At 41.2% G+C, this 16,158-nt stretch overlaps 1 protein-coding gene across 1 annotated transcript in view; it reads right to left on the bottom strand.

Annotated features, from left to right (window-relative positions):
• Window positions 1-12,391: 12,391 nt before the first annotated feature.
• Window positions 12,392-16,158, bottom strand: part of UBN2 (ubinuclein 2) — a 199,070-nt gene continuing 195,303 nt past the window's right edge. Inside the window, exon 17 of the mRNA XM_018571668.1 lies at window positions 12,392-12,854. Coding sequence (XP_018427170.1) covers window positions 12,805-12,854 — 50 coding nt within the window. The 3' untranslated portion in view covers window positions 12,392-12,804. The remainder of the gene's footprint in view (window positions 12,855-16,158) is intronic.

The raw sequence follows: 16,158 nt of genomic DNA on the forward strand, positions 1-16,158 counted from the left end.
CCCCTCTATAAAAGGCCCTCCTCCTGCCGACTTCCCCAGTCTAGTAACAAGCTAGATAACTCCATTGGGTGGGAGCCCAGCGCTGCCATGGAGTATAACAAGGAAAAAGAAAATTATGGTGAGAATAATTTAAGTTTCCGTTTTCCTGGCCATATTCATGGCAGCGCTGAAACAAAAGGGGAATACCCAAGCAGAAGTAAGGGTTGGAAACAAAATAGCATTGAATGCTGAACAAAATGTATTATTCAACCTCATGGCGAGAAAGCAAAACACTTCTGCCGAAGTGATCGTTCACCGCAGCTCCGACATCCAGTTGATAATGCTTAATAAAGGTAGATTTAGACATCCACGTCGCTGCTCTGCAGATTTGATCTGCCGAAACTCCGGATGCTGCTGCCCTTGAGGACACAACCCTTGTGCATACGATCCATCTGCTCAAAGTAGCTTTGGCTGCTGCCAACCCTTTCCTTGCTCCTGCCGGAATAACAGTCTTTTGGACTCCCTCCGGTCCTTACATCTTTCCACCTTAAATTCTCAGACACCTGACCAGGTCCAAACATCAATCCTTCCCTTCTGAGTTGATAGCGGGCAGGATGATATCCTGATTCATATGAAAACTGGCATGAACCTTTGGCAAGAATCCCGGTACAGTTCTCAGAAGTACTCTATCCTCATGAAAGGAAAGGTTGATCACAACCGCAGGCTTGGAGCTCCGAAACTCTTCTACCTGAAGCCAAGGCCACTAAGGAGACTGTTTTGTAAGATCCTAATGGCTCAAAAGACAGGTCCGGAAACAACTTCCAACATGAGAGGAAGATCCCAAGACGGGTTAAGAGTCCTATTATGAGGATTAACTTTTCTCACTGCCTTGAGAAATCTTGACGTTCTGAGTCCATCTGATCCCGGTGACAGCCGATATAGCTGACACCTGCACTTTGAGGGAGCTAAGGCTCAGTCTTTTATCCAGACCTGTTTGGAGGAATTCCAGGATTGACTTAGAAGAGGGTTGAGAAAGGTCAATGTTATTATCCCTGGCCCATGTGGAAAACACTATCCACATTTTATAATACATCGAGGAAGTGGATACCTTGCAAGACTTAAAAAGTATCAATAACTGTTTGGGAAAATCCTGACTTCAACCCCTCCCTCTCAACAGCCATGCTGTCGGACAGAAGTGCTGAGGATTTGGATGTTGGATCGGTCCTTGAGGTAGCAGATCCCATGTCACTGTCACCGTCACGGTTCCCGATTGCAGAGAGACATCAGGAGAGGAAACCATGGCCGTCTTGGCCAATAGGGGATAATGGCAATAACAGTCACCTTCTCCCTTTGTATCCTTCGAAGCACCGACATGATCATGGTAGAGGGGGAAAGACATAGCTTGCAACTCCAAGGATGTGAAAGCATATCCTGGCATTCTGCCATGTGGTCGAATCTTCTTGACAGAAATCGGCTGTCCTGGAAATTTCTGCAAGATGCCATTAGGTCCACCTGAGGATTGCCCCATTTCCATATCAGTCTGTTGAAGATTAGTTTTGAAAGAGACCATTCGGTTGGATCGACTTGATTCCTGCTCAAATAGTCCGCCACTCAATTCTCTGGGCCTGGCAAGTAAACCGCCTTGATGCCTGCCACATTCTACACCATGAGAGGAACCACCGCCCACATCATGCTGCAACTCCTTGTGCCTCCTTGGTGATCGATATACAACACCACCGTCGCATTGTAGGCCATTATCCTGACCCATTTGAACTGTATTCGGTTCTGGAAATAATGGAGCACCTGGAATACTGCCTTCAGCTCCAGCAGATTGGATGGGAAGTTTCTCCATTTCTCCGTCCATAACCCGTGTGTACTGGTTGTCCAGATGGGCTCCCCAACCTGACCCGCTGGCGTCGGTTGTAATGGTAACTCATGGGATTCTCTCCAATGGGAACCCCTTGTGCAAGTTTCTGTCTTGAGACCACCATAGCAGGGATTGTTTTACCCTGTGGGAAATGGTGATCCACTGCTTCTTGTTCGGATACCTGTAATGTTGGAGAAAAGAACGCTGTGCAACTCTCATATTACATTGGGCCCACAATGTAAGGCCTATGGTTGATGATATGGAACCCAATAGGCTCATGAAACAATCGGCCATGACATGTGTGCTCCTCTGCATTGCCTTCACCTTCTCTTTCATCTTGAGAATTCTGTATTTGGACAGTTGAACTGACCCTAGATTTGTATTGAATTTCGCTCCCAAGTACACCATCTCTTGGGTTGGTGTCAGGTTGCTTTTTTCCATGTTCAGCAGCCACCCGTACTTCTGTAGGGTGTCCATGCTGATATCTCTGCTGGAGATCGCCTTTTCTTCTAAGTCCGCCAGAAGTAGGACATCGTCCAGATAATGGAAAATGGTCACCCCTTGCTTCCGTATCTCAGCTATGACTGTAGCCAGTATCATTGAGAAAGTCCTAGAAGTGGTGCTGAGGCTGAACGGCATTGCCCTGAATTGAAAGTGTCTGCGGCCGGCACAAAACCTTAGGAAATTTTGCTGATCTGGGGCAATGGGAACATGGAAGTACGCATCTCTCAGATCTATGAACACCATCCACATCCCTGGACATACCGACTTGTATTATCGTTTGGAGGGACTCCATTCTGAACTTTGTGACTTGGATGAATCTGTTGAGTTGGTGTAAGTCCAGAACTGGCCTCCAACCGCCCTTCGATTTGGGGGTTAGGAACAAACAGGAATAGAAACTGTTGTTTCTCGGGTACCGCAGTTATGACATCTTGGGATAGAAGGGCACATAGTCCAACTTATCCTGTTTCTTCAGTAAATCCTTGGGGAGTTTGGTCACTATGAACCTGACTTTTGGGGAAAAAGATTGCAATTCTAGCTTGAATCCCTCTGTGATCACCTTCAGTACCCAAGCATCTGATATTGATTTTGCCCAGATGTCAGAGAATAGCTGCAATCTTGCACCAACCCTCACGTCCCTGGGATTGACACCTTCATAAGGCCTGCTCAGGCTTGACATTTCCTGCATTCCAGCCCCTTCCATTCCTGGAAGGGCCATAACCTCCCCTCCATGCTCGTGATAGTTGATTCTCTTTCAGGTTTGTAGGACCTGGAGTCACAAAAAGTAGGAAAAGTGGAAGAGTTGGCTCCCCACGACCTGAGCCACAGTGCTCGGCGGGCTACTACAGAGAATACCCTACCCCTCGCCAAGGATTGAATCAGATCCTTAGAGAATTCTGCTGCCAGCTTAATATCCTGTATTTTACAAAGGAGTCTGTGTCTACTTACTCCCCTCTTCATATCCTCTTCCAGATCCTCAATCCACAACTTAGATGTTCTTGATACAGATAAGGCCACCACAGGCTGAAGGCCAATCCCCAAAGCAGTATAGGTCTTTACTAAATTGTGCTCCATCTTGTGATCCATAGGATCTTTTGAGGGATCGACAGGCAAGGCGGTATACTTTTCCAACCTAACCACTGCCGCATCCACCTTAGGAGCTGAGTGCCAAGTACTGGAATCTGCGTCACTCATCGGATAGAGGCGGGATAATTTTCCCTTTGATCCCATTCTTTTTTCTGGCCTATCCCATTCCTCTTTAATTAGCTTTTTCGTGATCTTGCTCACTGGGAAGGAAGGTCTATTCCGTCTCTGCCCCGCAATGTGTCTGCTTGAGGGGGACAGAACTCTCTTCTGCTCCTTCATACTCAAGGTTCTGTGCACCATAGAAATAAGAGCATCCACTTGTTTAGGTTCTAAAGAACCATGAGTTGGCGAATCCTCTTTGTCCAAAGATGAAGAATATTCCCCTCTGGAAGAGACGTCTCCTCTTCCGTGTTATCTGAGGAATCAAAACGAAAGATGCTTTCTCTCCTTCTCTAATGAGAATGTCCAGCCTGCCTCACTCTTTTGGCTACCACCTATTGGATGAGATCCAGGACGCCGGTAGACTTGGAAGTGGCCGCTGCCTCTTTAAAGCATTTCTCACATAGCTTTTTCCACGTCATGGCCTTGTCATCACAAGCTTGGCATCTTACAGACTTTTCCTTCCTTTCCCCTAGGTTGCAGAAGTTTCAATTTCTGCAGGGCTAGACATAGAAACAAAATAGTCTGTCAGAAAAATAAAATGCACTTCTTTTTTTAACCCCTTCGTGACTGACGACGTACAGTGTACGTCGCCAGCATCGACTCCGCTTACCTCATATACACATACCTGTGTGGTGAGAGGCAAGCATCCATGATACCTGGCTCCAAGGGGTTAAAGAGGGGAATAATCAAACAGAAAAATCTCCAGTGCTCTCCTTCGCTTCCATTTAAATGGCTTTGAAATTCAAATTTGGCGCCGAAAATCCACTCCGATGACATCACCGACAGAACTTTTGCACATGCGCAGACGTGAGCCGCAACTGCTCATCCAACGCAGACTAGGACGAACACAGTGGAAGCCAGCAGAGACGGACAGGATGCCACTCCACACAGTAGGTAAGTGTAATCTCCCAGACTTATCAAAGTTTGCAATGGGCTGACATTTTAGGAAACTGTGCAGCCCAGTCCTATGCCTGCTCCACCCGACTCCTAGCAGACAAAGATAAATGTGTTGTTTCCCGAGGGGACACCCTTGCTCAGTGCCGAGTCTTGGAGACCTCCCAGGGGAGAGAGGCTGAACTTTCCTGAGGCCATAAATCCAGAAACCAAGTAAAACTTTAGCAATACAAAATTAACACTGTCCTAGGGGGGACAGGAACAAATAAGACTGCGGAACTCAGCAGGAGTGGCTCTTATAGAGTGGGATATGCCTTATTTATGCCTTTATCTAGGCGTAGTTACATAGTATTTGGGGTTGAATAAAGACATACGTCCATCAAGTCCAACCCATATAGGTCCACGCATCATCTCATTCTTAGGGATACTGGTATCCCTGGATATTACGGTCCCTCAAGAAATTGTCCAAACGTTTCTTGAACAAATCTACACTCTTGGCTGAAATCAATGCCGATGGCAGCGAGTTCCAGACCTTAACCGCTCTTACTGTAAAGAACCCTCTTCGCCCATTGTGCTGGAATTTTTTTCTCCACCAACTTTAGGTGGTGGCCTCTAGTCTTTGTAAAGGAGTTAATCTCAACAGTTTGTTGCCAATGTTGCTGTCACCATTGAACATATTGTACATGAAAATCATATCCCCCCTTAATTCCAGCGTAAACATGTTTAAGGTCAGAAGCCTTGTCTCATAGCTCTGGTCCTCCATTCCCTAATTCGTTTTGTTGCCCTCCGCTGGACTCTGTCCAGTTCAAGGACATCCTATTTCAGTACCGGCAACCAAAACTGGACCGCGTACTCCAGATTTGGCCGAACCAACGATCTATATAGGAGGCACAATTATAGACTTGTCCCTGCAATACATCCCCTTCTTAATACAGGGCAAGCCCCTGCTAGCTTTGTTTACCGCAGCTTGGCACTGCAAGCTACCATTCAGTTTGTGGTCTACAATGACACCCAAATCTTTTTCTATTTCTGACTTCCCTAGCGGCATACCCATGATTGTATAGTCTATTTGTTTATTTTTATGTCCAAAGTACATTACTTTGCATTTATCGACATTAAACCTCATCTGCCATAGTATTGCCCACGCCCCTATTTTATCCAGGTCCTTCAGTTGGAGCTGAACCATTTTGTTTCAGCATTGCGATGAATATGGCCATGAACAGCCACTAAACACAGCAAGTGTTGGGACATGCAAAATCTTACAGCTGTCACCGAACATGAAATCTCCTCAATTTGATAGACATCAAATGATTTGGGGGTTTTAAATCCTTACTGTACTTACTGTACATGCATAATGTTGTGGCAAAAAATGTGTTGGCATGCACCTTTAGAACTCAGCAAAAGACCCACAGGACCCCCAAACTCCAAGGGGTAAATTTGACACTACCAGACTCTGCCCCACAAATTCCTATTGGCCAGTAAGGCTGCACATCATAGTGACAAGCCACCAGAAAAGTCAAGGCTAGCAGATTAGAGTGCCCTGTGTTTTGTTAATTTACCAAAGATCTTATCTGAAGGAAGCATGCAGGCACCCTGGGTAGATGCACCTAATGCATGTGCACTATTTACATTTATTTTTTCATGCCAGGTGTACTTTAAACCTTAAATCCCCAAATATGCTCAGTGCTCACCAACACCTAACATACATTGATAATTAAACTAGTATAAGCCGAGGGGGGCACTTTTCAGCAAAAAAAATGGGCTGAAAAACTCGGCTTATACTCGAGTATATACGGTAGTCATATAAAACACCACCAAAATTTTCTACATTAAGAACAAAGGCCATTAAGTTAGTCTCCCTGTCCTTTTTTACACACATTTCGTGCAATCTTGCAAGTCGATTAAATAGTACAGCTTATTCCAAAATACATGATTCACAATCTACAGTGCTAAAATCAAACCACTTGTGCCAATCACCAGAGTGCTTTCCACTCACTCCACTCACCAGATCCATTTACCCATTTAAAATTTTTTTTTTAAACAAAGAAAGGTCAATTAATGCTTGTTTATTAAATTCCTGTTATCTCCCTTGAGAGGTATTTTCAATGTGACTGCCTTCTATTTCGTCATCTCATTCAGTGCAACAGATCATGAAGGAAGGGGAGTCCCAATAGTGTAAAATAGTTTACCAACTTATTGGTCAAAAACTGTTTAAACACTCACATTAGTTAGTCCTATGCCAGCATTGGTATAAAAACTTATGTCTCACTCGCTCTCCCACTATACCAAGAGCACGTATACAATCTCATTCCAATAATGTGCTGACAACCATAATTATCAATGTATATAAGGTGCAGGGAGGTGTGGAGCATTTTGGAAATGTCAGTATATTACTAGTGGTAAAAAGCACAGCTATATAGTTTGTGATTCATGTAAGGTAGTGTAGAGTATTATTAATTTAACTGTACTTTTAAGCTTGCCTATACTTAATTCCACATGTAAACAGGATCTATAAGGTGCCAGGACATATCTTTACTTTCATTGTGCTTTGCTGCAGTGTACCAGAAGTCTCCTGAAGTGTGTAATTAATGTTATGCAGTAAAACACGTTATGGTTCATTTTCCCCTAAGATATTTTAGAGTGTTTAGTCCAAACATAGGTAGAGCAAGTGTACTACCTAAAGAAATCATCCTCTGAAACTAGTTGCCTTGCAGATTATCTGGCTTCAGTACATTTTCTTCATCAGCGACTTAGAACCATTAAGGGGATCCAAATTTCTGACTTGATTGACAGCCCCCCTGTTCAGGGATAGTGATCCAAAGTAATAAAGCCAGAGGATAAGAATGATATGCGGGCAAGTAACAATTTAGAGTATGGACAGAAACAAGAGCCCACATTTCTACCCTCATCAGACTTTCTCGAAAGAAAAAAATTGTTTGTACTGTAGTATAAGGCAAGCTTAAGTTATGCAAAAGCTACTTACAAAACATTTGCTTTTAACAGATAACTGCAATTTTAAAACACATTAACTTGTTTCTAAACATCGAGGGATATAAAGTAGCTTTACAAATAAAAACAATTACCTATACCTTTACTTTGAGTGCATCCATAGCCCTGATAACAATCTGCTTTTCTGTAGCCTGCACTGTAACTGCAAACAAGGAATAAGAACAGTTTTAAGCACAACACTTTCCTTTTTTATATACCATCTGCACCACTATAAATGATGACCCAGGCCATATATCAACAAATGAAACACGACACTTGGTAAAACCCTTAGAAGCACATGGACATGAAAAGTTGTTGTATTCCTTATGCCTGTGGTCCATTTTATACTACTGCAGGTGTAGGGAATGCAACAACTTTTCATTGTGTCCATGTGTTTCATTATGTGTCCATGTGGTTCTAAGGGCATGTTTTTATAAAATGTTTTCTTGTATGTGCACTTTTTGTAATTTCTTTGCACATGTGCATTCCTCTATATTGTCTCTCTGAGCTGTAAATAAAGCATTTTTGTATGCTTCTATGGGATTGAGTATCAATTATAGTGGTGCAGACAGTATATATTAGGAAGCAAAGTTTTTTGTGCCTAAAACTGGTGTAGCGGTTCATTCCTTGTCTGGCATGTTCTGTGGTGCAGGTTTGCTTATATAATACAAGTAGGAACAGGAAAGTGTTTGTTGAAAACACCTGTCAGAAATGATCATTTATCGCTCTTGAAAATGGAGACATTTATTCAAAGCTGTAATAACGGCATCCAATCACTGGAGATAAACTACATGAAGCAGACAGCCCCTTCATATGTTCAGCCAAATCCTGTTCATTACGTGATTCAAGATTGCAAATATCTAGGAGGGATTCCCTGATACATCCTGGTCTGGAAGAAAAACTTTCTAAACTACAGTAATACCTTGGTTTACAAGTAACTTGGTTTGAGAGCGTTTTGCAAGACAAGCAAACATTTATGAAAAATGTTGCCTTGATATACAAGCAAATGTCTTGCAATAAGAGCAAAATTTTGTAGAAAAGCGCCACCTGAATAAAGCTTGTAGCAGTGCGAGCGATGAGTCTGTTTAACAACAATGCAACGTCATATTGGATAGATTCCTTGTTAAGGTTTCACGAAATGAAAAAGATTCCATTGAGTCAAGAGATAGCAGTGATTCCGTTAGTGATAGTGAAAGTTGTCCTACACAATAATCCTCCTCTCTCTTGTCCCCCTCACACCGGCCACAAAGGTAACTGTAATTGGTTTATTTTTATTTATATTTTGTACAGTATTATATTACAGTACAGTATTGTAATCATTTTATATGAATATTTTTGGGTTGTGGAACGAATCATCTGAATTTCCATTATTTCCTATGGGGAAATCCGCTTTGATATACAAGCACTTTGGATTACAAGCATGCTGCCGGAACGAATTATGCTCGTAAACCAAGGTATTACTGTAATAATAAATGTACTGAGCACTGCAGCATAGAAACAATGTATGGCTCCTGTCAATGAAGATATAGAATCACACAGATATATGAAGTACAGTCATGTGAAAAAGTACACCCTCATTGGATTCTACGGTTTTAAGTATCAGGACATAATAAAAATCATGTGGCCCTTAGCAGGTCTTAAAATTAGGTAAATACAACCTCAGATGAACAACACCACATCAGATATTACACCGTGTCATTATTTTATTTTACAAAGTCAAAATGGAGAAGTTATGTGTGAAAAACGAAGTACACCCTTACTGTGTGGCCACAAAAAAAAGCTGACGTTTTAGCAGTTGCTGATCTGGAGCATTCAGGTGTGTGCTAACTCAATGCCAAGGAGGCAAGACATCAGCAATGATCTTAGAGAAGCAATTTCTGCTGCCCATCAATCTGGGAGGGCTTATAAGGCAATTTCCAAAAAATTAAAAGTCTATCATTCTACAGTGAGGAATATTATTTACCAGTTGCTAAATCTTCCCAGAAGTGGACGTCCCAGCAAATTCACCCCAAGGTCAGACTGTGCAACACTGAAAGAAATTGCAAAAAAATAATAATTGGCCACTAATGCAGAGTGCCACATTTGTCAAAAAACAAACACATCAGCACAAACACTCCAAACCAACTGTCAAGCACGGTGGTGAAGGGGAGATGATTGGGGCTTGTTTTGCAGCCACATGACCCGAGCACCATGCAGTCATTAAGTCGACCATGATATACCAAAGTATTCTAGAGTCAAATGTGAGGCCATCTGTCGGACAGTTAAAGGTTGTCTGAAATTGGGCCATGCAACAGGACAATAATCCCACGCACACCAGCAAATCTACAACAGAATGGCTGAAAAAAAAAAATATCACACAGTTGCAATGGCCCAGTCAAACTCCAGACCTCAACCCAATTTAAATGCTGTGGTGGGACCTTAAGAGAGCTATGCATAAACAAATGCCCGCAAACCTCAATGAACTGAAGCAATGTTGTAAAGAAGAGTGGGCCACAATTCATCCACAATGATGTGGGAGACTGATAAAGTCAAACAGAAAATGATTACTTCAAGTTATTGCTGTTATAGGAGGTTCTACAACCTATTAAATCATAGGGTGTACTTGTTTTTCACACATGGCTTCTCCATTTTGGTTTTGTTTGTGAAATAAATAACAACACTGTGTAATATGTCATATGTTTTTGTTCATCTGAGGTTCTATTAACCTAATTTAACCCTTGCTAAGGACCAGATGATTTTAATTATGTCCTGGTACTTGAAACCATAGAATTCAAAGACGGTGTACTTATTTCACAAGACTGTGTATAACCTGTTAATGTTTACTTCTTGCAGCTACAGCTCAGGCTGTGGCCAAACTAAATGTATACAGAAAATGATACAGATCATGGAAATCAAAACATTAAATAAGACAGGTATGTTTAGCAGATGCCTTCCTTGTTCTCACTCCTTGTAGGCTGCATACAAGATAAATGTAAACAAAATAATGTTTACACAGGAAGTCTAAGGAAAGGAATAAAGGTAATGAGTCATATTTACAAAGTTGAATGGTATATTAAAAGAGACCCTGTCAACAAATCAAACATTTTTATTTATAAATAGTATTTATACATGCTCCTTAAAATGCCTTATCATATGAACAGGAAAAGTGTTTAGGCTGTGATCAAGTGCTGCTCTCGTGCACAGCTTCAGGATATGTAAAAATGAAAGCTGAGGATATGTTCAGAGAACTGCTCCAGATCAGTCTCAGTGCGCTGATCTTTTTGTCTACTGCCTCTAACTCTGCAATAAATTATATATTTGTCCAGAGGAGGCAATAGGATGTACAAACAAAGCATTATTATATTTATAAAATATTATGTTCAGTTAGCTGACAGGGCCTATTTAAATGTTTAAAAAAGTTTTTTTAAGAAAAAATTCGGGTAAACATTTTCTTAACTCTTGCAGTGGGGCTACCCACACACTACAAGGGTTAAGTGCTAGTTTTTGTCTAGGTTAAAAAATAAGTTATACTCACCAAATCCTCCAAGCAGGCTTACTGTTAGACCAGTCCCTGGAGTCTCTCTCCCCTTCTGCTGCAGCAGTTTAAGGTCCTGAGTCATCACGTTCTATATACAGTGTATAGGATGTGAGGATTCTGAGGGACATACCATCACTGCAGTGGAGGAGGAAACAGCCAGGAGGGAGCGATGAGGAAGCCGGAATTGGGCAACTATTTTTGAACCTAGGCAAAAATGAGCACTTAAAGCGGACCTTTACATTCAAAATTCTAATTCTACCAATGCATCCCTCTAGGTGTGATGACTAATAATAACAGATATGTCAGGTGTAAAATGCTGTAATTTTGAAATACTTACACTTGCAGAGCATTCACTTCCTGCTTCAAAATGGAAAAATATCTTCAGTTTGCCAATGCAATGCCTTGTCATTGAAAAGAGATCTCTTTCATTGTCAGAAGGTGTGGTACATAATGAAGCTGCGCGGGATTTACCCTTGCTGACTCAAGAAGGCGGCACGGAAAGAGCAGCATTTCCCTAATCAAACATGGCCGCCCGCTACATTGCAGCACCAAAATTTAAACATTAAAAAAAGGCATTTATAAAAGAAAATAAATATATTTAATTTGTTGTTTATTAATGCTTTTGGGAATTGTTTTTTTAGATATTCCATATTGCAGTGTAAATGTCCGCTTTAACCCTTGCAGTACGGGGGTAGCCGCAATGCAAGGAACATTTTTTAACTGGAGTAGTTCTTTAACTCCTTTTTAGACTGGCAAAACAAAGATGTGTCTAATGGTAGGAAGCATTCAAAGTCAGAACAAACAAAAACTTTGTAGAATGAATACTTTAGCATAAAACAAGCAACATGCAAATGTTATAACAGCCCCTAAAAGCCACATTGCACTTTAATTAGAAGTAATTCATTTTTTTTGCATTGAAATGTTGCTTTCAAGGTTTTCCTTCAAAACGTTCACCTTTTTCCAAGAAGGGGTGTGGTAGCAATATAACATTACTGCAGGAAAACGTATTGTAACAAATGGAAAATATTTTCAAGTATTGAAGATATAGAACAAGGGATGTAATGTAGTACTTTTCTTTGTATACTGTATTTTATACACAAATTTAATTTTGAAGATTAGCAACCAGCATATATAAACTACTCACTTGTCCTAATGCAGCCCAGCTACCACTTAAATAGACATCAAATTTTTTTTTTTATTTGCCTCATATTGAGCAACGTTTTCCTAAAGACAGCATGCCAACAATGGTAAGAGACTTAAAATTCACACAGTGTTCTAGAGTTAAAAAGCAACTTTATGTAATTTATATAAAAGGACCCAAGTGTAAAAAAATCTATAATGGGAATTTTTCATTGAAATTGAACATTACTTATTTCAATAGATAATCTGCAGCCAGGATTAGGAGAGAGAGAATGTCTGCATTTTATTGGTTAATTGCCAACAGCCTTGTTCTGTAATACTCAGTAAAATAGAATGGAATGCAAATGTATCCATTTCATGTTTGTGTTCTTTGTGGTATCAGCAACAAAAATAAATATAAAAAGTCATCTAGCCCAGTGATTTCATGTTACAGAAAGAATCATCCTCTTCCATCAATTGCCTTAAAACAAATCCTTTGTTATTTTTTAGCACCAACTTAATGCCATCTTTCTTTTGCTTCGATCAAGTATTCATTCTGCTTTCCACAGTGCTTGGGATCAGAGTAATGTAAACATAGCAAATGGCAGCTCATTCTGCCAAAAAAGTATTTTCTGATAGCCATTCAGAAAAATAAAACCTAAATCAAATGCCTTTTTTATTCAGTCACATGTCATGGGTTTTTTCGCAGCAATTTTGACTCCCCTTTACTTTGACCTCCATCTGAAAAAAGAAAAAGAAAACATTAAATACTATTAATTAGGGCTGGTAATGATTAAAATTTTTGTGTTCGATTAATCGAAATTTTTTTTAATCACTTTTCATTTTCGATCAAAAGAATAATCGAGGGATTAATCGTTAATTTCCCCAGCCCTACTATTAATGCAAACAAAACTATTAACATGAAGGTGTAAGCAGGGGAAAGCAGTTGCCACTGGCCCAGGAAGTCAGCAATAAAAACCATTGTTAGAGGTTTCCAGTCTTGCCCACATAAAGAAATTGGATTTTTTTTAGTTACTGTAAATCCAAAGTTCATTGAGGCAAACAGCCTTTTATATGTATGTACTGTTGGTTATACTGCCACCTGCCAGAGGATTTGACAGAATAACTGAAGGCCAGCCTCTAGGGGCCATAACGCATTAATTTAGTCATCCTACTCAGTTGAAGCAAAGCAGTAAGAAAATACACAAAGGCAATAGTCAGAATAGAAGCTGTGTCCTTCAGGGAGGAAAAAAAAAAGATTTTTTACCGTCAGTTCAATGTTCCCATTTTCTTTATTGCCCATATATAGGAAAACAATGTTTTATATTAATTTTCATAATATGAACTGCAAGACATCTCCAAGAAGTTCAGAAACAGAAGGGCAGGGAACCCCCAACAGGCAAATCACAGCCCAACAAAAAACTGGGAGCATACATAGCTGCTTGCAACACCTTGCAAACAAAACTAGAATACTCTGATGATGACACATCCATCTTGTAAAAGTTTGTGTGGGCTGAGGCGCAAGTCACAGCCTTAAAAAATTGAAATAGAGAGCCTGATGGTGAAAGGACCAAGAAGCACTCACTGCCCTGGTGGAGTGAGCCTTGACAAGAAATATAATAAATAATATACATCATTTCCTGCATTCAGGGATGGAGAGGAGATCAGAGTTTACCGATCTCCCTTTGATCTACTGTCACAGAGTAGTCGTGCCGGTCCCGGTCCCACTGGACACATCGGATCTCCGGACAGACAACTGCAGTGACAGCAGCGGCTGCGGGGGTGGAAACCGCACTGAATACTGATCAGGCATCTAGAGATGCCCGATCACTTGAATGTAAAGCTCCTGGCCAGCCGTTTAATTACAACGGCCGAGCGTCCAAGCCCTGTGCATGCACCACTTTTCCATGTTTTTTTTTATTTTCTTGATTTCACTTCACCATTTTGAACTATTTTGTGTATGTTCATCACAATCCAAATAAAAATCAATTTTAATTCCAGGTGGTAATGCGACAAAATAGGAAAAATGCCAAGGGGGTGAATACTTTTGCAAGCCACTGTACTGGCTGCAATAAGAAGCCCAACAAAGAGTACATGGAGCGGTAAGAAAGACTAATTTCTTGTCTGTAGGGTCTCTAAAGCAACCATGTCACCAAACTGAAAGTGCCCATAAAACATGTGCCTGTAAAAAGGAAAGTGAATATATGCCTCTCTTGGTGTCCATGCTGCTAAAAGCCATTCTGCTGAAGAGAAATAACGGTCTGAAGTTTTCCTTCAAAACCGGCACCATCTAGAGTGTTGATCTCTTGTTCTGCTGCTGCACTCACTCAGTGGTTCCTCCTGCTGACCTCTATGTCACCCACTGTGTAGTGTAGTGACGTAGGGGTAGAAGCTACTTAGCACTGTGGAGAACTAGGAGATCAACTTTAGCTGGGGGTTTCTCTGCAGTGGAGTGGTGCGTGGTGGTTTGGGTGGCAGGAACGGTTTTATAGGAACTGAATTTGGTGTCAGGGTTGTTTTAACCCTTCCACTTTCATGGTCATTTTTTTTCCTTCCAATTTTTAACTTAAAACTACCAAAAAAAATTATCTCCCCCCCCCCCCCCCCAACAAAAAGGTTTGGGAAAGCAAAGCAGTAAGAAAATACACAAAGGCAATAGTCAGAATAGAAGCTGTGTCCTTCAGGGAGGAAAAAAAAAAGATTTTTTACCGTCAGTTCAATGTTCCCATTTTCTTTATTGCCCATATATAGGAAAACAATGTTTTATATTAATTTTCATAATATGAACTGCAAGACATCTCCAAGAAGTTCAGAAACAGAAGGGCAGGGAACCCCCAACAGGCAAATCACAGCCCAACAAAAAACTGGGAGCATACATAGCTGCTTGCAACACCTTGCAAACAAAACTAGAATACTCTGATGATGACACATCCATCTTGTAAAAGTTTGTGTGGGCTGAGGCGCAAGTCACAGCCTTAAAAAATTGAAATAGAGAGCCTGATGGTGAAAGGACCAAGAAGCACTCACTGCCCTGGTGGAGTGAGCCTTGACAAGAAATATAATAAATAATATACATCATTTCCTGCATTCAGGGATGGAGAGGAGATCAGAGTTTACCGATCTCCCTTTGATCTACTGTCACAGAGTAGTCGTGCCGGTCCCGGTCCCACTGGACACATCGGATCTCCGGACAGACAACTGCAGTGACAGCAGCGGCTGCGGGGGTGGAAACCGCACTGAATACTGATCAGGCATCTAGAGATGCCCGATCACTTGAATGTAAAGCTCCTGGCCAGCCGTTTAATTACAACGGCCGAGCGTCCAAGCCCTGTGCATGCACCACTTTTCCATGTTTTTTTTTATTTTCTTGATTTCACTTCACCATTTTGAACTATTTTGTGTATGTTCATCACAATCCAAATAAAAATCAATTTTAATTCCAGGTGGTAATGCGACAAAATAGGAAAAATGCCAAGGGGGTGAATACTTTTGCAAGCCACTGTATTGGCTGCAATAAGAAGCCCAACAAAGAGTACATGGAGCGGTAAGAAAGACTAATTTCTTGTCTGTAGGGTCTCTAAAGCAACCATGTCACCAAACTGAAAGTGCCCATAAAACATGTGCCTGTAAAAAGGAAAGTGAATATATGCCTCTCTTGGTGTCCATGCTGCTAAAAGCCATTCTGCTGAAGAGAAATAACGGTCTGAAGTTTTCCTTCAAAACCGGCACCATCTAGAGTGTTGATCTCTTGTTCTGCTGCTGCACTCACTCAGTGGTTCCTCCTGCTGACCTCTATGTCACCCACTGTGTAGTGTAGTGACGTAGGGGTAGAAGCTACTTAGCACTGTGGAGAACTAGGAGATCAACTTTAGCTGGGGGTTTCTCTGCAGTGGAGTGGTGCGTGGTGGTTTGGGTGGCAGGAACGGTTTTATAGGAACTGAATTTGGTGTCAGGGTTGTTTTAACCCTTCCACTTTCATGGTCATTTTTTTTCCTTCCAATTTTTAACTTAAAACTACCAAAAAAAATTATCTCCCCCCCCCCCC

Source organism: Nanorana parkeri, unplaced genomic scaffold, assembly GCF_000935625.1.
Source record: "Nanorana parkeri isolate BGI_ZX_2015 unplaced genomic scaffold, ASM93562v1 scaffold1801, whole genome shotgun sequence".
Classification (NCBI taxonomy): Eukaryota; Metazoa; Chordata; class Amphibia; order Anura; family Dicroglossidae; genus Nanorana; species Nanorana parkeri.